Here is a 22390-nt window from a genome sequence, read left to right as displayed (position 1 = left end):
ATCTGCCCCATGGCTAACTAAACGAACTAAGCAAAAAATGCTCCTTAGAAACAGAATATGGGCTAAATGGAGGGCTACCAAATGCCCATATGATCACCTCCTCTTTAAACAATTAAGAAAATGCCACCAAGAAGGACACTCTTAGAGACAAAAAAGACTTCTACCTTCACCTCCAACAATCCACTCAACAAACTCCACAAAAATTTTGGTCAGGGATAAACAAACTTCTTCAGCTAGGACACTCTACTACTCCTGCCCCATTAGGTTTCAACCATAATAATTCCAACATGATCCCTGATGCCTTTAATAACTACTTTACAGAAGCCATTCAATCCCTAGCCAATTCTCTACCTCCAACTACTGCCTTCCCACCAAATACCTCCAAGACTTCATCTCCTATCTTTCATATGCACCCTGTTCCAACATCTCTTATCTATAAGCTACTTAAAAAACTGAAACCTTGCACTCCATTTGCCGACCGTCTCCCATCTGAATACCTACAAATTGCCGCAAAAGCTATAGACTACCCCATATCTATCCTTATTAACAGAACTATCTCTGAAGGTAAAATACCTACCATATGGAAAGTATCCCACATCATCCCTCTACATAAAGGTGGATCTTCTATTGAGCTTTCTAACTATAGACCTATTGCCTTACTCTCCCTATTAGCTAAGATAATGGAAAATGTGTTCACAAACAACTACTCAACCACCTACTACAAAATAATCTACTAGCCAACTGCCAACATGGCTTTAGACCATTCCACAGCACAACAACTGCCCTTCTATCCTTCACTGACTATAAATAAAAATCGTAACAATAACTCCTTTTCCTCTGCGCTATTTTTAGACCTGTCAAAAGCCTTTGATATGGTTAACCATAACTTACTTCTACATAAACTAAAGTATCATTCTCTTGATCCACTAGCGTTACAATGGTTTAGGTGTTATCTTCTAAACAGACAGCAAGCAGTACTCTGGGATAACAAATTGTCTTCATTACTTCCAGTAAATATTGGAGTCCCACAAGGCTCTATCTTAGGTCCCCTTCTTTTTTTCTTATTTATTAACGACCTCCATATGAACATACCTCAAGCCACCTGCATTCAATATGCAGATGACTCATCCTTAATCTGTACTGCTAATAACATAGCCTCCCTCCAGTTCCTCACCCAAACTGTTTTCCAAAATGTTGAAAACTGGTTTATGCAACATTGCCTCCTCCTTAATCCCAAAAAAACAAAAGTACTGCTTTTTACTCCAACTCTTAAATCACCCACTTCATTCTTCTCTATAACCTCTAACAATGCTACAAACAATAACCCCAGATACTACCACCCGCCTACTTGGTGTTACAATTGATAACCGTCTTGGCTATGATGACCATATTAACTCCACCATAAAGACTGTTAAAAAACTTGGAACTCTGTATAGAATTAAACCCTTCCTTACCCTCTCTGCCAGGAAAACTATTCCCAGACCCAATTCATTTCTACCCTTTTCTATGCCTCTGCTATATATACAAACCTATCTAAAAACAACATCTCAAAACTTTCTACCTGTTATAACAGCATAGCTAGATTTATCACAAGCTCTCCATTTCAAACTCACCATTGCCTTAACCTCAAACAACTAGGATGGCTAGAATTGCCGAACCATATACTCTGTCAACAGTTACTTATCACTCAAAAGATCCTGTACCACCCCAATAACACCCCTATCCTCACTAATCTGATTTCACCATATAAAAATCTAGCTGCACTACGTTCTGCAAATAAACTCCTGGTCTCCTCGATTAAATCTAACAACAAAGCTGGTGACTCACTTTTCTCAAACACTACAAGTAAAAACTGGCATCAGCTCCCTCCTGAACTTTCTACCCTAGCTTCTACTTCTCTATTCAAAAAACATATTAAAGAACATCTTAAAACTCAGTGGCTTTGTCCTTGTGCTAACCCAGACTGAAACATTTTTCCCCTCCTGCTCATACCCCTTCCCCTCTCCCCTAACCTACACCTCCAAATCTACTTATTTCTCTTTTTTTTTCTCATAGTAATAAGATAAATATAAGGACTTGACTCTGTTGCTCATACCCAACTTGTGTTTTAGTGTACTTGTTTTATTTTTTTATTATTTAGTTTAACTTTTAGCATAATGTATATAGTCAATATTTTTAATACTATATTTTTTCTTTAACCAATACTACCTCTGTACTGTTATTATACATGTCTTTGTTATATATTGTTAACTTTGTTATTGTTCATGCTTGGAGCTTTTCTCCCCGGGCCTCTACTAAAAATGGACATATATCCACTTGGACTAGCCCGGTCAACAAATGTAAAATAAATAAATAAAATAAAATAAATAAATAAATATAAATTTGCCTATGTCACAAGTGATAATTCAATAAAGGTATTTGAAAAAAGTGATAGCTGTTAATATATCCACATATTGCAGTTACAGATACTTTTTATGTACATTAGCAGGCATGCTTTCTGTATTCTTGTATAATACTTTATTTTGGATATTTTCTTTTAGGTAGCAATTGGACGCAGAGAGCATCTTAACGTGTTTGGCAATGACTATAATACTGCTGATGGTACAGGTGAGATATGAAATACAGTAATAGACTTATATTTTTGTTAATACTGATAATGCCTTTCAGTGTATAAAATTTTGTGAAGTCAGCCCTCTTGGGTCCTGTTGTATTGTTAACTGTCCCCTTCATACTTTGTTGCATGGATTTCTCTTGCATCTTCTGTTTTTTATAATTTTTTTACAGCCTCATTTGGAAGCCCAGTATTTGCAAGCATTCTGTCTTATTTTTCATGCTTGCAGTGACATACGAGGATCAACTTAGATGTGCCATCTTAATAAAAACAGCACGTCCAGCCTAATAATTGTCATTTAATGGACCATCGTAGTTCGTGGGAAGTAAATGTTATGGTGTTAGGTCAAGCACAAAGTGGCCCACAGCAGAAATGCCGCAGGCACGGATTGTGCACTGTGTGTGTAAAATGTAACTGTTACAACAGTGGGTATCCTCAGGAGTCACGTGCTAAAATGACATGACAGCAGTGCAGTTTGTGAGACACAGCGTAAGCAACATAACTGTCAGGTTAATGTCACAACTCCTTTATCTGCAGGCATGACTTTTGAGGATTTGGGGTAGAAAGGTAGTATAATACAAGGCACAGCAGACTTTGCTCAGGCTCCCCTTTTGATAGTCTCAAGCATGGCAAAGTAACTAGTTTTCAGTAGTCATGTATGCAGCTCTTTTTAACCTTTGAGTGTCATTTGACATAGCACCAGTGTCTAATTTGACACATCGGTGTCAGTTTGGGAGCATTGCGATAGTGGTGTCACTGTGTCTGACAGAGACACTATATATTATTTCATACTTTCTTCTGGAGGTGATGATAAAGCTGGGGTATTATAGACCATATATGCTAGGTTGTGTGACTATGAAGGAGCCAGAAGGTTAAGATGTTACTGTAACCTACACTTGGTACCTACTAGGACAGTACATTGATTATACAGTGTTTAGGTGCAGCATCAGGTACAGACAATATGGAAATCATGATATTTCATTTTTTGTAAGACAGTCAGGAACAAATCCATGTGAAGGTTGTTGAGAGCAAGGACAGCCAAGAAGCATGTGTTGAACAGACATAATTTACCAGCTCTGTGGAGAATATTAAACTTTGTCATACTATATTTGTTAGCAAATAATGTAGAAATGGCAGGAGTGTCTTTGTCCAGTGGTTTAATTCATTAAGCAGTACTTCTGCATTATACAAAAAATATATTCAAAAGTCTGCCACAGCCTCAGCTAGCATTACATCAGTGTTCTGTGGTCACGAGTCATTCCTCTGCATAAGGGAGGACAGGCTATTACAGACCCAGAAGTCTGACCAGCCTCATATGCAAAGCCATGGAAAGACTTACGAAATTAATCAATCAGGACATAGGGAACCTCTAAAGACTAGACCTGTCTCAGTTTGGATTTGTCAAGGGCAGGTCATGCTTACTCAACCTGGCAGATTTTTTTGAATAGGTCACCAAAGCAGTGGATGAAAGCAAAATGATACACTTCATATCTTGACCTGGCCAAATTTGACACAGTTCCTCAGTCAGGCATAGCAGAAAAGTGAAATGAACTGGGAACAAACCCCCTCTGTCACTTGCTGGATTGCCAACTGGTTCATAAATAGAATGCAAATCAAAACAGGAGAAATTACCTCCACAAAGAGACCAGTCAGCAGTGAAGTCCCCCAGGATTCTGTGCTGGGAGCTCTCCTATTTGGTATCTACTTTCCTGAAGTAAAAGTCAAATACCAAAGGCCTCTATCTGACTGTTAGCAGATGGCTGCAAGGTAGGAGCAGTCATTGAAACTTCAAAAGATTTGGCTATCCTGCAGGAAGGTTTCTCTGACATACATAACTGGTGTCAAAGTCATGGTCTGAAACTAAATGCCAAAACATGCATTATTGTATCCTTTGGAAAATCATCTACCCCAGGGTACTACCACATTGACAATACACCCCTGAGAATTGACCCAGTTGTTCAGGATTTGGGAACGTATGTTAACAGTGATCTAGCATTTGACCAGCAGGTTTCCCTTGTTGTAAGAAAGACCTTCTATATTGCACAGGTTGTAAGCAAAGGGATTGTGTGTACATCTAGGCATGTCATTGTCCCCCTTTTACACAGCCCTCATTAGGCCAGTCATTGAATATAATATATCTATTCAGACACATGCAACAACTGGAACATCCACAGAGATATCTTACTAAAAGGATACAAGGCCTGCATGGACCAATTCAAAGCCCTGTCACTATGCTCTGTATGCTACAGACTTCTAAGACGTGACCTGTGTCTGGCTTACAAGGCATCCTCAGACCCATTGCTCATGGATTTATTGCACATCAGCAAGTCAACTGGCATCAGAAATACTCATTCTAGGGATCTAAACCTCTTCTGCAACATCAAAAGAACAGTTTGGATGGACAGGTATATCTCCCAGAGGATACTGCTTCTGTACAACAGACTTCCCATCCACATAAAACAAACTTCATTCCTGTCCATATACAAGTGCACCTTAGATGAGTAAATGGGAAACAGAAAATTTACTGCAAGACTGCCCCTGTAAAACTAATGGACAGAGGTGGCTCCTAAATGTTTCATCTCATGCTTGGATCCCCTCAAATTTTCTGTGGTATAATTAAGCAATAACCAATGACATGGTGTGGTATATTGAACATTTACCCACAGTTGGCATGGTTTAATCCCAAGGGTGAAGTCCGAGTGATTAAATAAAGCCAACCGTGGGTAAATCTTCAATATACCACAACCATGGAGTTGGTTATTGCTATTATACAATTACATTATTTAAGAAAAAAAAATACCTATTTTTTTTAAATAATGTCTTTGTATAACGGCGCATTACTGTTCTTCCACCGGTGGTGGTATACTGCTTCCTTGTGTTGATGTACTGCACATGCATATGGGACTTGCGTTCCCATGCATACCCAGTACATCAATGCTTTCAAACAGAAGCAACGGAGAAAAAGTCTCCATTGCTTGTTTTTTTTTTTGTTTCTTTTTTTTATTTAAAAAAAAAAAGTTTTGGACACTTTCTATACCAACGGAAAAAGGTTCGGGCAACCGGACCTTTGTCCGTTGGTATATTGTGGGATTTACAACGGGTACGCTTGCCAGTCACCATGCACGTTTCGGGATATTAATGGGGGGTCACTGTGTAATCCCAGTTATTCTCATTAGGGGTAATGTATAATTGTCAGCCATGGGACGGGTAAGGCTAGTCTATAACCAAGTGGGATAGGTTATTTCAAGCACAAAAAGGGGAAAATAGCTAGGCTTGAAATGACCCTCCAGGGCGGCTAGCCTGGTACTTTACCTACGAATATATTACTTGTTGTGGGTGCTGGGCAGACAGTATTTGGATGATTTTATTCAGTTTTTGTTAGCATTGAAACCACTGTGTTCTATGGATTCATTTATTGAAGGTACCACTGCTGCTGCTGATCTGTGTCTCCCACTGTTTTCAGTATTCATTAATGTGATTCTTTACCACAGCACTGTTCTATATTACAGTATTACTTTGAATGAGATGTTGCAGTCTTTCTAAGGATGATGGGCCATCACAGACTGGATGGGAGGGCAAATGTGATGTCCTTCTTTTTCCATGTTGCAGTATTCTAAACATGGGGGATCTTCTGCCTGAGGTGACCTGATCCTGCCCATGTACAAAAGTTTAGCTTGGCTGCTGTATGGTGCATGGGATATCACATATAGGTACCATAAACCGTGGGCCATAAATGTGACATCTGCATGCACAGACTTCAGAACTTCTCTGCCACCAGTCGAATGTCAGCTCGCTCATTCTACTCCATGCCAGTGTCTACAAAAAGAAAAATACCCCATTGGGGAACATTTTCTATTCTGGTTGTGTATTTGTTATTCGTTTGGCTGATCCCTTCCATGTCATCTAGGAAGGGAAAATGTAAGTGCGAATGTCAGATTCCACACAAAGATAGCCACAACTTCTGCCTCTTTAGTTTAGGGCCTACACATGACTACAAAGCATGTTCCATTTGCCAGTCATTCATCTCTCAAACTCTGCACAGCTGTCTCGCAGCCCTTAACTTATTCATGGAAAACCAATGTCTTAAGTGTCTTGTTTTGGGTATGGAAGCGATGCCTGCCGTTTTGGCCGAACCATCTAGAAAGAAGGCCAAAGTAGCTAGGCTGGGAAAAAAAACACCTGCATCTCCAGATTCGGATGTCCCACCAGCCGCCAATCTAGGGGCTGAGGTACATCTGATGGCTTTGGTGACTTTGGCGGGTACCGTGTCAGGCACTGCCCTAGTTTCTCCAGGCTGCATGTCCTTGGAGGTACCAGCAATGGTTCACCTGAATGGCTTAAGATAGCTTCCATATCTGAGGAAAGCCCCTCTAATCCTCTGGCGTCCTTGGATCCTAGGCCTGCACCTACTCAGCCTGGACCTAAGACCCCTTCTCTAAAAAAGAGGCAGAAGCCTAAGTATTTGTCTACTCCTTCAGAAAGTATTCCTGATTGGCAGGCATTTTTTCAGTCTCCTTTTTCAGGCCTTCATGGCTCTTAGGCCTACTTCCTCACAGATCCCTACTGGTCTGCTAGCTTTGAGCCCCAGGCCTGCTTTTTTAGGCCCATTGCCCCAAGCACAGACACCTGAAGAAGATTCTTCACCTTCCTCTTCAGATGAGTCCCTTTCATATTCCTCACAACTGGCATCTTCCTTAGGATATTGTTCTCCTGAAAAAGATTCTCTAGAAGGTGATTCCTCCCTGAAGACATCACCTTTGGGAAAATTATTTCCAAAATGAGGGAATATTTCAAATGGGATTCCAGACAAATGGCAGAAGTTCAAAAGATATATTATGAGCTTCTACAGATGGAATCCCCCTCCCCCTCAACCATTCCTTCAGTAATCCCAGCCTACTTGGACGCCTTTGCCTTGGCCTCCAAGGCTCCAGACTCTCAGCCACCAGCCCAAAAAAGTCCAGACAGGTTCTATAAAGTTCCTGATGACTTCAAATTTCATCTAAATCCTCCTATTGGCAGACACTGCTGTTATTGCAGTCTCTCCTGATAAACAATCCCCATCTGATAAAGACAGTAAGATGATGGATAAGTTAGGGAAGAAAATTTACACTTCTTCCACACTGGTCTTCAGAACCATCAACTACCAAACGCATATGGTCAAATATGCCTTGGACCTGGTCACAAGCCATGGATCAACTGAATTCAATAATAGTCTCCCACCAAGGCACAGGTGGCCTCCACCTTTTCATTAGCTGCACAGGTCACTAGACATTCTGTAAAAATGCAGCTGTGATACTGCAGAAGCATTAGCTAGGTCAGCTGCCTCAGCCTCAGTCCTCCGTAGGTACTACTGGCTCAGGATACAACCATTGGATGATGATTTTAAAAGCAAAATTATGGATGCTCCACTAGACAATAACCTTCTCTTTGGAAAGCAGTTAGCAGAGCTGTTAAAAAAACTTGCGGGAAAAAAAGCAAAGAGCTGCAGGACCTTAAACAACTTTGTCTCACCAGTACCCAAGTTTCATAGAAACTACCCTGCTAAGCCCAGATTTGTCAGGAAGGCTTCTGCTCTACCTTCCACCAAACCCAGAAAAGGTGCCAGAAAGCCTTCCTCATCTAGACCTACTTAAAACTACTCCAAGACAGCCCTTTCATGACAGGCCTATCAATGCATAACTGTCAGACCCTAACACTCCCATCTTCACTTTTCTGCCTGCCTCTCTCACTGTCTTCCCCTGTGGCAACAAATCGCCTCAGAAAAGTGAGTCGTGTCAGTAGTGGAAAAAGGATATTTCATGACCTGGAGGGAAAAGTATCCCCCCCCCCCCAAAAAAAAAAGACCAAATTCATCTCATCCCACAAGTCATTCAAAAACTTGTCAGACAAGGTACTATTCATAGAGCCCCTCCAGGACAGGAAGGTCTAGGTTTTTATTCCAGACTCTTCCTAGTCCCAAGAAAGGATGGTCCATGGAGCCCTATCTTGGACCTGTCTCTTCTAAACCCTTTCCTCCATGTGCCCACCTTCCACATGCTATTCCTCCAAACACTTCTTCCACTCTTGACCCCCAGCTCTTATCTGGCCACTTTAGACCTGAAGGATGCATATCTTCACATCCCTACCACCCTTCTTATCTGAAATTCCTGCATTTTGCTGTGCAGTCCTTTCACTTTCAGTTTACTGCCTTGCCCTTTGGTTTTTCCACTGCACCAAGGGTATTCATAAAATGTCTAACTCTTGTGGTGGCCTTTTGAAGAACAAAAGGTGTTCAAATCTTCCCATACTTAGGCGATCTTCTTATCCAGGTAGATCATCCAAATACTCTACTAAGGATCCTACAATTCACCATTTCCCTCCTCGAAGGACTAGGTTTCACAATAAACCCTCTCAAATCCTCACTTACTCCCTCCCAGTACCAGGTGTTCCTGGGTTGCAGAATAAGAACAGATTTGATAAAGGCCTTTCTTCCACCAGAAAAGGTCACATCTTTGACCAGTTGTTTCCAGGACCTACTCCTAGCCAGCTACATTTTGGTCAGGGAGTTCCTATACCTCCTGGGGTTGATGGCAGCCACGTTTTCCATGTTACCCCTAGTCAGGTTACACATGAGAAAATTTTTATGGTACCTGAAGAATGTTTGGTCCCAACACGACTACCCTCTAGAGTTTCAGATACCATTCCTTCCATGTCTCAAGAAAGAGATCTTGTGGTGGATCCAGCAAATTCACCTGAACCCAGGACTACCATCACAACCACTCCCCGCAGTACAACAGATGTGCACACATGCATCAGATCTTTGATGGAGAGCAACTATGAATGGACTGAAGGTTCAGGGCCAAAGGGGCCTCTCTCTTCAGAAAAAGCACATCAGTATCAGGAAAATGACCGCCCTCATCCTAGCCCTAAAAGCATTCCTCCCCCTCGTACACCCAGGACATCTAAGAATGTTTACAGACAGCATCACAGTCCTGTGGTATGTCAACAAATAGGGGAGGACAAAATCATACTTACTCTGCAGGCTGACCATCTAACCTTGGGAGATGGCTACCCTCTCCAAGGTGATGCCGCAGACAGTTTACATCCCATCTCAAAACAATGTTCAGGCAGTTTCTCTCAGCTGGTCATTATCACAGAATCACGAATGGATGTTGCACAGGGATGTCTTCCTGGACATAGTTCACCAGTGGGGTACACCACAAATAGATCTGTTTGCTTCCCCTCAGAACAGACTACTGAAGCTATTCTGTACAAGAACCCCCTCCCCCCAAGTCTGGAAGGTGAACGCCTTCTCAATCTCCTGGAAAGGGATGTTTCTTTATGCACCCCCCCCCCCCCTCTCTCATACAGAAAGTTCTGCTGAAAATTCAACAGGACAAGCCAAAAATCTTGTTGACTTCCTTTTGGCCAAGGCAGCACTGGTTCCCCCTACTTTTTTCTCTAGCCAAGGGCAATCATCACAAGTTACCCTACAAGGTGGACCTCATCACACAACAGAAGGGATCACTTATCCATCCACACCTTCAAACTAACCCAGTGGATGATAAACTGTTGATCCCTTTTAGACATGTTTATTCAGAGGATGTGCTTTCTGTCCTGCAGGAGGCCAGAAAACCCACTACCAGGAGATCCTACCTATCCAAGTGGAAAAGATTCTCCAGTTGGTGTCTTCACAGGCAACTAGATCCCTTTCAGGCAGATGTACCTCTAGTTTTGTCCTATTTGTGGGAACTCCTTAAATCTGAATTTTCATATTCATCAGTGAAAGTCCATTTATCAGCTATCTCTCCTTGCTTATCTCTCAATCCACCTTTGTTACCCAGATTAGAGGTAAAACATTTCCTTAAGGGGGTACTTAGTATCAGGCCTCCAAGGAAGCCTTTCCCTCCTCCTTGAGACCTGAACTTCATTGTAGAAAAACTCACCAATGCCCCCTTCGAGCCAGCAGCCACAGCCACAGCCACCTTGAAGATGTACACTTGGAAAACAGTGCTTCTTATAGCCCTAACTTCTGCCAGATGGGTCTCAGAACTACAAGTACTCATGGCTAACCCACCATGCTTGATATTTCATAAGGATAGGATCTCTTCTCATACAAACCCATCCTTCATGCCTAAAATGGTCAATGAACCCTCGTTTAACCAGTCCATCCACTTGCCCACGTTCTTTCCTTCCCCACAAAATGACTGAGAGAAACTGGCTCCATTCCCTTGATGTTCACATGTAACTTAGATTTTACCTAGGTAAGACTAAGAGCTTCATAAAGTCTAACCAGTTGTTTGTATCCTTTCACCCCAGGGCTCTAGGGAAAGCTGTATCCAAGCAAACAATGTCATCTTGGATTTCAAACACTATTTGCTCTTGCTACTCCTTTCATGGAAAACAGCTTCCTTACACTATGAGGGCCCACTCCACCAGGGCTGTGGCCTCCTCAGGGGCCTTTTTTCAAAGGATTAGATACAGCCACTATCCTGGAGGCAGTCATATGGTCCTCAGTAGACACATTCACTAAACATTACAAGCTGGACAATATATCCAGGACTAGGGCAGGCTTTGGTAACGTCATCCTGCATGGATTCATAGAGAGTTCCTCTTCTTCTACCTCCCATAACACAGGCTGATCTTTGGTACTCTCCGTTGTGTGTAGAATACTGCGACATGAGAATAGAAGGGCATAGAATAGTTGTGTAAAATCTTACCATGACCATAGATGTCCTTCTCTTTCATGTTGCAGTATTCCTATCCCTCCCTCCTACCCCCATTTAGGACCTCTGCCTCTTCTTTCTTTTCTTCCTGTTTCTTATTTTCCCTCTCTGAATGGCATCTTGATCAGCTACCGTTAGACTATTGTCTGACTGGGGCATTCAGTTCTGAGGTCTGTGGATGCAGACATCACATTTATGGCTAACGGTTTATGGTACCTACGTGTGACATCCCATGCACCATACAGCAGCCAGGCTAAGCTTTTGTTTATGGACCGGGCATTCAGGTCACCTCAGGCGGAGGATCCCCCATGTTTAGAATACTGCAACATGGAAGAGAAGAACATCTATGGTTATGGTAAGATTTTACACAACTATTCTTTCTTCCCATCTGCTGTCACTTTGAAGACGTGAGGAGCAATACATGAAAATACCAGTCTCTATGGTCATACCTTGCATTGTGTGCTTCATTTACTTACTATGCAAATGAAAAGGATCTGATGCTTCAGCTGGTGAAAGATTAGTGTCACCATTGTGTTGGTCATGTCAGTGTTCTTATGTGCAGAGCGCACAGCTACAGGATATGCTTCTACATCCTTTTATTAAACCACCTGTCTTCTGCTGTTTCCTTTTTTCAGAGATGATGCTGTTACTCTGCTGTATTATCCCAAGTAGCACATTACCTTTACTGGGCCATTGAGTACTCTGCTGCTGATAAAGATGTAGTATGTCCACAGTTGTCATACTGTAAGTCTGTGGCCTGTGTGCACTGTTCCCCTGCAGTTCATACATTTACAAATCATAGATACTGAGACACATCATTCGCATATTTAGTCAGTGCCTGACTTCTTCTAGGCATTCAGTACTATATGCAGAACATCAGGTAGTTTGTTTTTCTTTTGGGAATTGCTTAGGACTGTAGTATGTGTTTTACCACTTACCAACCCTATGCAACTATGAACACTGCTTATGAATCCTGGCCTCCGAGTTTAAATGGTTTGTTCAAGAGACACGCATACTTGGGAAGAATCTCTTTAAAGCAGCAGACTTGTTCACATTCCTAAAGAAATGCATTTATATAAGCGAGAAAAAAAACAAAGAGAAACTAACAATTCAAGAACAAATTAGTAACAAAACTTAATGACTTGGTCTTGCTTTTGGGTCATCAGCATATTCTTGTGCACCATGTTCTGAGTTAATCTTAACCACAAAAATAACAAAAAATATTTTGCCGACTCTAGGCAGTAGGTCAAGCAAAATGGCTTCCTTATTTTCATGATGGAAAAGTAATTATGACTTAATGTCTTTTTTCTACTGAAAGCCATATGTTCAAGGAATGACCAATCTTTCCTTTTTCTTTTATTCTTTAGTGTTCTTAGAACAGATGAAAAGTAGAGAAATAGAAATTTATATTTGTCTTCATTGAAATTTCACATAGCTTGCATGAGATATGTAGTTTTTTTTTAGCATTTAATTTAGGAAGCATATACTTGTCATGCAGATTTTTCTTAGCAGTTTCCATATTGTATTTATCTTCTTTTTAGTGGGCAGAATGCAGAATCATTACATTGTTCTCTTAATTCGGAAACTCTGTATGGCCTAGTTGTGTACAGTAACTTGTTACAGGTAAAGAAGTTCATCTGTCAGCAGGGTTTATTACTGCAGTAAGCAGTAAATAATGGTGGACTGTTCAGCACGATTGTATTTATTAACAGTAGTTTAACTGTAATCCCAGTTGCAGCATTGACATTTAGACCAGTCCAGAATTCAAAGACTAGTCCTAGGGCTGAAGGAGACACGTTTTTTTTTTCTTTACTGCACTCTATGACAATGTAGCCTTTTGTGTGCCCCTTTTTACTTGACCTACTTGGTTTAATACTACTATGTGCTGGATGGCAGTGACATTCTGAGGTTGAACCATGTCCTCCAGCCAAAGGGCAGTTATGTGGTTATAGGAGTATGTAGGGATATGCAAGTCTCCCGTGATATTTTCATGAATAGGTTTCACCAAAAAGATGTGCCTCGCATCTTTGATATCCGATGCATTTCCCTTTGACATCAGACCGCAATAAACCAGCGTTTTTTTGTTGGTGTTTTTTTTTTCTCCAGGTAAATTATACACTACTAAATGATAAAATCTTAAACAGAAAATATGAAAACTATAGAATGGATGTCCTGCTTTGCCAGGTTTGGCAATAAGATACATGGAGAAAGATGGTGTTAAAGTCTAGAACTTTAAGGAAATCATCAAAGGAAAGGGGTAGTGCAGGAAAAAGTGGGAGATAGAAAAGACAGACCAGGCCAAGAAGGAAGACTTGCTGGCTAACAAAGAGGCTAATTAGCTAGTCATGATAGCAAAGAATAAGGCATCAGAGGCACTCATCATCTTCTGGAAAGTGACTTGGCAAATGGCACAAACAAACTCTTGTCAAATTGCAAGGCAAAGGCAGAAAGATATAGAAGATAGTCATCAGACACCATTCAAAAGGGATGCAAGCAACAATCTGTTCACCTGTTCATAGGATATCAAAAGCAGATGGAAGAAATACTCCCAGCAGAAGGAAGAAAACTCCACAATAGCTGTACTGCCCCATGCATAGCCAATGAAGAAGTAAGAACAAAGCTAAAGAAAATTTAATTCAGGGAAAGCTGCAGGGTCAGATGGATTCATAGCAGGCATGATCAAGCTTTTAGGCTAGTTAAGGGAAAAATAGCACCTGAGAGTAGTCATAAATGGATCCATTTAAAAGCTGCTAGATGACTACAGATTAAGTATCCTGTTGTCAGTGTGCATGAACAAAGGGACATTTACATCTGTCAAACTGCATGAAAGTACTGGAGAGGGTGATTAATAAACCAATAAGCAGAGGAGTAAAATGTAAGATGGGAGTTGTGCAGTTTGGATTCAGATCATGATAAAGTACAACTGACCCAATGTTTACAGTATGAAAGATATTGGAGAGGAAGCTGGAGATGAGGAAAAAATCCAAGTGGGCATTCCCAGACTAGGAGAAAGCATGTGATAAGCTCCCAAGAAAAGGTGATTCAGGCAGCCTACAAGAGTTTAAAGTCCTAGAAACAGTGGTAGAATTAGTGCTGGCTATGTACAAGGACTTAATGGCATAAGCACAAATAGTGCTGTGACTCGCTCAGGAGTTGTTAGATTGGGTTTATATCAGGGGTTCATCTCTGAGCCCACTGCTATTTAGGTTGGGAATGGACTACATTAGCAAACAGGTCAGAGAAGACAGATCAACAAAGCTGTTGTATGCAGACAATGTGGCTTTACAAGCAGACTCTGAATAGGAACTTTAGCAAATGATAGGGGACTGGAATGCAAAACTGAAAACACAAGATGCAGCAGAGTACAGATGACAGCTGTCATGGCAGTAGATGGGGGAAATCAATGGTAGTGTTAAACTGAGATGGAACGGGAAACAGTTGAGCAGGTTAACAGCTTCAGGTATCGGGGAGAGATGGTTGAAGAGAAAGGAAGCCTGAATGATGGAGTCATAGCTTAGAATCAGAGGTGCTGTGGCCAGCTAGCACAGGGTGTCAGAGGTAGTATGTGAGATAAGGATGCCAATGAAACTAAAAAATAACATACAAAATACTGATGTGACCAGTATCGCTGTATGGCACAGAAACCTTGGTGGTGAGGGCAAAGCAGTTGTAGGTGGAGATGACTGAGATGAAGTGCCTGATATGGGTGGTAGGATGTACACTGTGGGACAAATAAAAGAAATATCATCGGAACAGACACCAAAGTAGCTCCATTTGCAGAGATAGTCAGAGAGAGCAGATTACAGTGGTCAAGTCACGAATACAAGAAATCAAAAGAAGATATGGTGAAGATGATTTTGGAGGTAGAGGAAGAAGGCAAGAGAAAATTAAGATGTTAAACCAAGAGATAGATGGACAGTGTAAGGCATGACTGTTGAAAGTCGAAGAGTGTCACCGGATTGAGACAGGTGGCAATAGTTAACACAATACCCCACAACATGTGGAAAAAGGGGATTAATGATGATTATACACCACTGGATCCCTGTTACTCTGTATGACCCACTGCCCTGGGTGGACTAACTTCTCAGACCACTGCATCATTCCAGGCAAACCATTTCTGATAGATGCACACTCCCTGGTGTTTTGTTTTATAACAGGCTGGGAAACTCATGTATTCATTGTTTATCTCATTTGAATGTTGTATAACCTGCTATATTTACATGAGCCACTTAGCTGTTGTACAGCCCTGTGATGAAGGTGAATCTGCTAATTTAATACATTTTTGATTTGATGAATTGTGGCCCCATCAAGTCAAAAAGAACTATCCATGAAGTGCTCTTGCTTGGTTATATGTAAACTTTGAGAAGTTTTTCATATATCAAACCGCTCTTACAATGAAGGTCTAATATTTTGTGAGGTATGCCATGCTAGCTATTTTCCCCAGCTGTTGGTCTGTGTGATTTATTGTTTAACTCAAGTAAAAAAAAAAATTCAAGCAAACTTCATGCAATTTTGTCCATGTTGGAAAGGTTTTTAGAGGAGTATGCATATCATCAGATGGCACTTTTATAGTTAATGATTTCAAGACTGTAGCATCTATACATATTCCAAGCTGACAGTAGTTCTGTAATCTGTTCCACTATTTGAGCAGTCCACTTTTGAGCACCTTTTCCTCATTTGCGTGCCACAGGGCAAGGGTATTACAGGAATGATGCTGCCAAACATACAGTCAGTATCTCAAAAATATATTCAATATTTTTTGTCTTTAAACAGTGTAATATCCCAAGAACATTAGCAGTTGTTGAGTGAGCCATTAGTCGTTTCCCTTGTCTTGTTTTCTAAAGGCTTGCTGTACAAAGTGTAAATTGTATGTGTCCTTGTTGATGTTTCTTACATTATTTGAGTACCCAAATATTTATAAAAATTCCTTGACTTAGCATGTTCATTTCTGTTGCTTTCACCATTAGTCTGGTAGCTGTCGTTTTGTCAGATTGATGCATGATAATTGTGTCTTGCTGCTGCAGTCAACATTAGTACACTGCTTCTTAAAACATCTTGTGTGTTTTTAAGTTCAGACAAATGATTTCTAGAATCATTTGGACACAGTAAAGAGGTGAATGGGTAAAACTGTTTATTCTGAATATAACCAGGGCAGAGCACCATGATACCTTGAATGGATTAAATTGAGACTGAAACTAAAGTTATAAATCTGCAGTGATCTCAATCCAACTGTGGCTAAAATGCTTGGGAGACTTTGTCTATTCATTTCATTTAGGCATTAAAGATCCTGAATTCCCCACGCTTCAACTGCAGTCCAAACTTCTCACCTAAACCAATTTGTTAGGCACCATTTGTTGCGATACCAGTGTGTATTTTGTATTGATGTGAATCAAACTTCGAAACAACATAATTACTTTTGCTGCTCTCCTAGAAATTGTGTAACATGAAACCACTTTGTCCGTTTGTTTCCATTTATCCTGCCTTTCTCACCAAAAGTGTAGATACAGTAAACTCTCAGTTAACCAGAACTCAAGCAACTGGCACTCTCAAGCAACCAGCAAAAAAATATTGAAGAAATACAGTACAATTTTCATGTGGTACACTTTCTGTTTTCCCCCTGCAGAAACAGGGTCTGTATCATATGAGCGAATTGCATAAATTGCGAACGCTCATAATATCAAACGTACTGGACCTGGAACTTCCTATTGTGGGGGACTGTGCTCCCCCGCTAAATATATATTCCAACTCCGAGATCGCACTACAGTGAGGAAAGGGCAAATATCCCATTCTTCACTGTACCCCAATCTCAGAAAAAGCACATCGAGGACCGGTACGTTCAATATTATGAACCTTCTCAATTTGTGTGATTCGCTCTTATGATATAGAGCCCAAAAACATACCTTATGTTTTTAGAATTTTAGAGTTTTAAAAAGGAAGATAGGAATAAATTCCCTCTATCCCCGGCATGAGAACAAGTCAAACCAAACAAACAGTATAGGATATAGTATTAGTCAGGCCTATTTTTAATAGTAGCTCTCAAGCAACCAGAAACTGCAGTTATTCTGCATCTGCCAATCCCCATGGGTGCCGGTTAACTGAGAGTTTATTGTAATTGCAAATAGAATCCAGACTGACTACACATTGAGTTTCAGGATTCTATTTGTGAAGCTTGCATATTTGAGAAAAACGTTCTTTATCAAGGCAGCAGACCTCTGCAAATTGTTACAGAAATGGCAGGCATTATATAAAGAAGAAATTTGGAAATGAAAGCTAACCATTCAGGAGCTTGTTTGCAAAGCTTAACAGTTTAATTTTAGTTAGCTCCATTTCTGTGTTTCATGTTAGCATATTCTTAGAACATGTATTTTGATCTAATCACACAAGTAACAAGAAGTATTTTGGCAAGTTTGAGTTGTCTTTAGTTAGTACAGATGACTTTTTGTTTTCTTGCTACAAAAGTATAAGTAGTTAGCCCACAACATAGCTTAGAGGGACAAAGCCTTGAATAGACTGCAGTGACCAAAGTTCAGCTAGTGACAGCTGCCTGTAAGAGCTGGCTAGAGAGGATGGGAGGGAGTGGCCTTGCCAGCTTACCCATACTGGGGATGGGGGTTGGAGGCTACTTTGTTTAACACACTAGTGGCATCTAGTGGGAGCACTAGGTGTTCACCCAGAGGAGTTCTGAGGTGGTTGAGTTTGTGCTATTACAGCGCATTCACATTACCTAAGGAGGTTACACTTATGGGTTTGGAAGATCTGTCGAGGAGGGGATGATGTTAGGCTGCCCATTCAGGACTTACAAGCTCCCTACTGCCTGATCCTCAACAGGGAGTGGAGGACTGATTGGGATTCCTGAGCAGGAACAAATGGGCTGTAGGACACTCGCCTGATCTGGGAATACCCAGTTCCTGTTCCACCAGAACAAATCTAATGAGGCAAAGGTAGTGCAGACATCTGGCAGGGTCTTTGGGAACACACAGACAAAAAAAACTCATTCAAAACATGTGCTTGTATGCATGTAGGTGTGCTTCAATTACCAGAAATGTCATCTGGTGCCCATTTTCAATGGATGCTAAATAGCCCCACAGTGAGCAGTATTATTTTAGATGAATGAAACCTTTCTCTCATATTCAAGTTATTTTTATTATTTTTTTCTTTTGCTGCCTTCTCGTAAATGTTAGCTCTTTTAACCCAGTCAACCCATTCATTTCTCTTTTTCTGCCAGAAGAGAAGATCTCTTTGGCCAGAGGGAGAGCATCATACTGTGGATGAATCAAGCCCTATACCACCCTTTGCTGGCTCCAGACTCGCACTTGAGGCTGCTGACCTAAGAGTCAAACTTAGCCACCTCTGTACTGGCATGGCTATCTGGAGGGTTCACTCTTAAGAAGTTTATAATTGGTCACTATGAGGCAGTACTGTGAAGATTTGAAGTCTGTTAAACTAGGCCTCAGTGGTAGCCCATTGCCTCTTACTTTGGGCCCACCACCTTGCCACTTTGTGTGTGTTCTACAGTGCTTTCCACTAAACACCAGCAACACAGCAGCTGTAATCCTTCCTGACACATCATCCCCATCTGTCCCACAAGAGACAGGCAAGTGGGCATAGCCTCTTTATCCCTCTCCCTCCCTTTGAAGGATCAGCTCCTCCAGTGCCAGGATAGCTAATTGAACTCCAGTCATCTACATCATAGGCAAGAATACTTCCTTCTGTTCCACAGAGCCCATACATATGCAAAGAACAAATTACATATTGTAAAGCAGGAAATATCTGCAAGCTCAGGTTGCAAATATTGCTTATGAAAGTAATTTTCCACTAATTACATATTTCGCATATTAGTACACATTATTTTATATGCATTCTTTTCTTTGAGTTGGTGTAAGCTAGGGTAGTAGAATTAAAGTTAATTTAACAGGTGGTGATGGTCTATTAGGTGGTGATAAGATTACTTTTAGTAGCTTGTCTATGATTCATTGAACTTCCTGAAGTTAAAGTTCCTGTTTATCGCAATCAAAAAGACTTGTCATGAGATGCGTGTGCTCTTTCTAATGTTCAAATATTCTGAATTCCTGACTTTTGTATTGCTTGCAATATGAAAGCATCAGGTATGTCTTGTTTCAAGACTGTAGATTTATTGCATTAATCACAGTTGTACTTGTTCTGGCTATCAGTTTGATTGTTTTAGGGAACTTGGAATACTCATTTCTGTATGAGATATTTCACTTCCTTAAACAGGAACTGCTTTTTCTGCCTAGTCGACTCTATGGGTAATGGCAGTGTTCACTGCCACAATTACCACAGATCATATGACTGCGGTTATAGTGTATGTTGCAAATGGCACAACTCTGTGGTGCTTGCTCTAATTTATTTCAAATTCTTGGACAGTACATTGAGCCTCTTACTGCTTCTTTGCATTTTTTTTTCCAGATGTGATTTATGTAGCTTCTCAGGCATGTGTCTATTTGAGTGGCAGCTGTTTTGTCATCTTTGAACATTATGAACTGAACACAATACTTTATTTTATGAAAGAAAAATAAAACTGCATTTTCTCCTTGCTGATGACTTTTGCTCAGGTAGGCCTCACATTGTAAGTCAAGTAATTGTGTTTTTGAGTCAGCATCAGTAGATGTACGGAAGTACTTTATATTTTTATGCCATTTTACCTAAAAAGAATGCCTGCTTCTTAGTGTGATTTTCAGAGCATTTTCAGAGAGTCCTCTGCATAAACTTGAATTTCTCCCCTATCCCTGCATGTCAGCCTAATAACCTGTCTAAAAGGGAGTGCAACCTGCACCATTTTCAGATTTTTGTCTGTGTCTTGGTACATTTCAGTTAACTTTCAGAACACTGAATTAAGTACCAGTTGGGAATTTTTCGACTTTACCTTTTTGTATTGTTTAGAAATGTGCACATATTTTATATAACAAATTTGGTTGATGCTGGACCTTAGAAAAAAAATGCAGTCCTTACTGTCGATGACAACCCCTGCAAAAACTAACAAGCATGCATGCAGGAGGAAAATTTTGCCAGAGGAATATCTCTTGCAGTGCTTGTTTTGTTTAGGAAAAAGTTACCTGGTCACCTCGTGTGAATAGGGCATGACGTCTAACAAGAAGACACTCCTTCTGTAGACCCAAAACCTTGCTGACTTCTTTAACCATAAAAAGTTAGTGGCATTGGCCCGGGGAGGAGGGGGCATCCACCACTTTGAAGAATAATGATTCTAAGAAGGTACCTGGGGGGAAAAAGAGCAGATGCCCATTAAAATGGAAAATTCCAGAAGGACTATGGTAAAAAAAGCTGCAAACAGAGTGAGAGGCCTTAGTGACTCCACTGTGTCCACAAGATCTCAGGACATTAGTCCAGTTGAGACATTGCCTTGCCAATACCTCTGTTTTACACTCGGCCATTTCTGTATCCCTATCTGTCCTGAGCCATTTGGAGGCATACACAAGTTCTATACATGCTACTAACTATGACTTAAATGAAGATGGCAAAAATTCCAGACTAGATGCCAGCTTCCTGGCACCTGCAACAGGTGTCATTTACCTTTTTCTGCTGTAGTATTAGAGAAGATGTTTTGTGTTTCACTGTTGCAGTCCTCACACTTGGGTTATCTTGCCAGGGGTAGCCCTCAGTCGGCCCGATTACCAGAGGCTTAGTATTTCTGCGTCGGTTGCTGTCACTCCAGGACTGACATCAGGTCGTCAGTGGTATAAAATCAGGCAGCCGACGCCATTACATCAGTCTTCCTTGCCGAGGAACCAGAAGCAGTTCGCACGAGTGCTGGTTGGCTGCTTCCTGAGTTTTCATTTTCGAATTGAAGTTGAAGTCTTCTAAAGCTAAGTACCCTGTTGGGGATCCATTTTTCTTGCTCTAACCGATGTCAGAAAAAGTTAACAATTGTCTCGCCGGTGGAAAGCAAATACCACTCCGAGACTTGCATTCTTACTGCGTCACCTGTTTAGGCTCAGACCATGACGTCCCTCGCTGTCACTTTTGTGCTTTGTTCAGTGCCAGAACTGTACGTCATCGGGCCCTTATTGTAACTAGATATTTTCACGCTCAGTCCTCGAATTCCGATATGGCTTTGGTAAACCATCCGACTACTGATCTTCCAAAAAAACTTAAGGATAAAGACAGAGACAGACTGCACAGGTCCAAAACTACCAACGACACTTCCGTTAAGCTAGTTGTCAGTTCTCCAGTCCTTGGGTGCTTTCACAGCCCCTGATGCCCACTTCTGTGGATTTGCAGGCCGCTACCGAGACCCTTTCATGTGCCACGAGACACTTCGACTAAGGATCCTGTGGATGTCTCTACTTTGGATGGGTCCGGAGCCGCTGAGTAGGCACTGGCTTCCGAGGAAGTTCTTTGCACTTCCGATACCCGACACAAACTGACGAATTCTTTTGCGTCTTCAGTTCTTTCTAAAACTGCAGAATTTCTAAGGCCCAGGGTACGAACTATGCCCAAAAAAACGACGACCCAAGCTCTGGCACCTGCTGCCATGCCTCAGTCTCAAAAATTTAAAATGGCAGAAGACCTTATTATGCTTATTAGGGGAATCCAGGCTACCCCTTCAAAAAGAAAGAGACTTGTCCCCAGTAGTTTTATCTGAACAGGAGTGAGATGACCCTGATGCTTCTGAATATGAAGACATGCAACCCCTCTCTGCTTATGAGGATTCTGATGCAGAGGAATCAATTCCTTCTGCCTCGCTAACCGAGGATTTTTCATTTGGTGAAACCCTACATACTTTAAGGGAGCATTTCCAATGGGAATGTCAGGACTATCCTGAGTCAAAAAAGAAACTCAGGGAATTCTTAGATTTATCACAGCACAGACCTTTAGCCATTCCTCCTGTCCTGGATGTTGTGGATGATGTTTTTATGGAATTCTGTTTGACTCCTGACACCCTTCCTCCTGCTCCTAGGAAACCTGACAGGTACTGCAGAGTCCCTGACTCTCTCAAATTCCTTTTCAAAAATCCTACTGCTGACCCTGAGGTCATCTCCCAAGGACCTAAAGGAATTAAAGCAACCTCAGCTAAAAATCCCACCCCTCAGACAGG

General features: G+C 41.2%; 1 protein-coding gene across 2 annotated transcripts in view; it reads left to right on the top strand.

Annotated features, from left to right (window-relative positions):
* Positions 1-22390, top strand: part of GALE (UDP-galactose-4-epimerase) — a 553592-nt gene that overhangs the window by 398467 nt on the left and 132735 nt on the right. For both annotated transcript variants that reach the window (XM_044060070.1, XM_044060072.1), the window contains one exon: positions 2541-2607. In XM_044060070.1, coding sequence (XP_043916005.1) covers positions 2541-2607 — 67 coding nt within the window. The remainder of the gene's footprint in view (positions 1-2540; positions 2608-22390) is intronic.

Source organism: Protopterus annectens, chromosome 1.part2, assembly GCF_019279795.1.
Source record: "Protopterus annectens isolate FY-2018-M chromosome 1.part2, PAN1.0, whole genome shotgun sequence".
Taxonomy (NCBI): domain Eukaryota; kingdom Metazoa; phylum Chordata; order Ceratodontiformes; family Protopteridae; genus Protopterus; species Protopterus annectens.
Note: the sequence above shows the minus strand (reverse complement) of the source record. Positions and strands in the feature narration are given on the sequence as shown.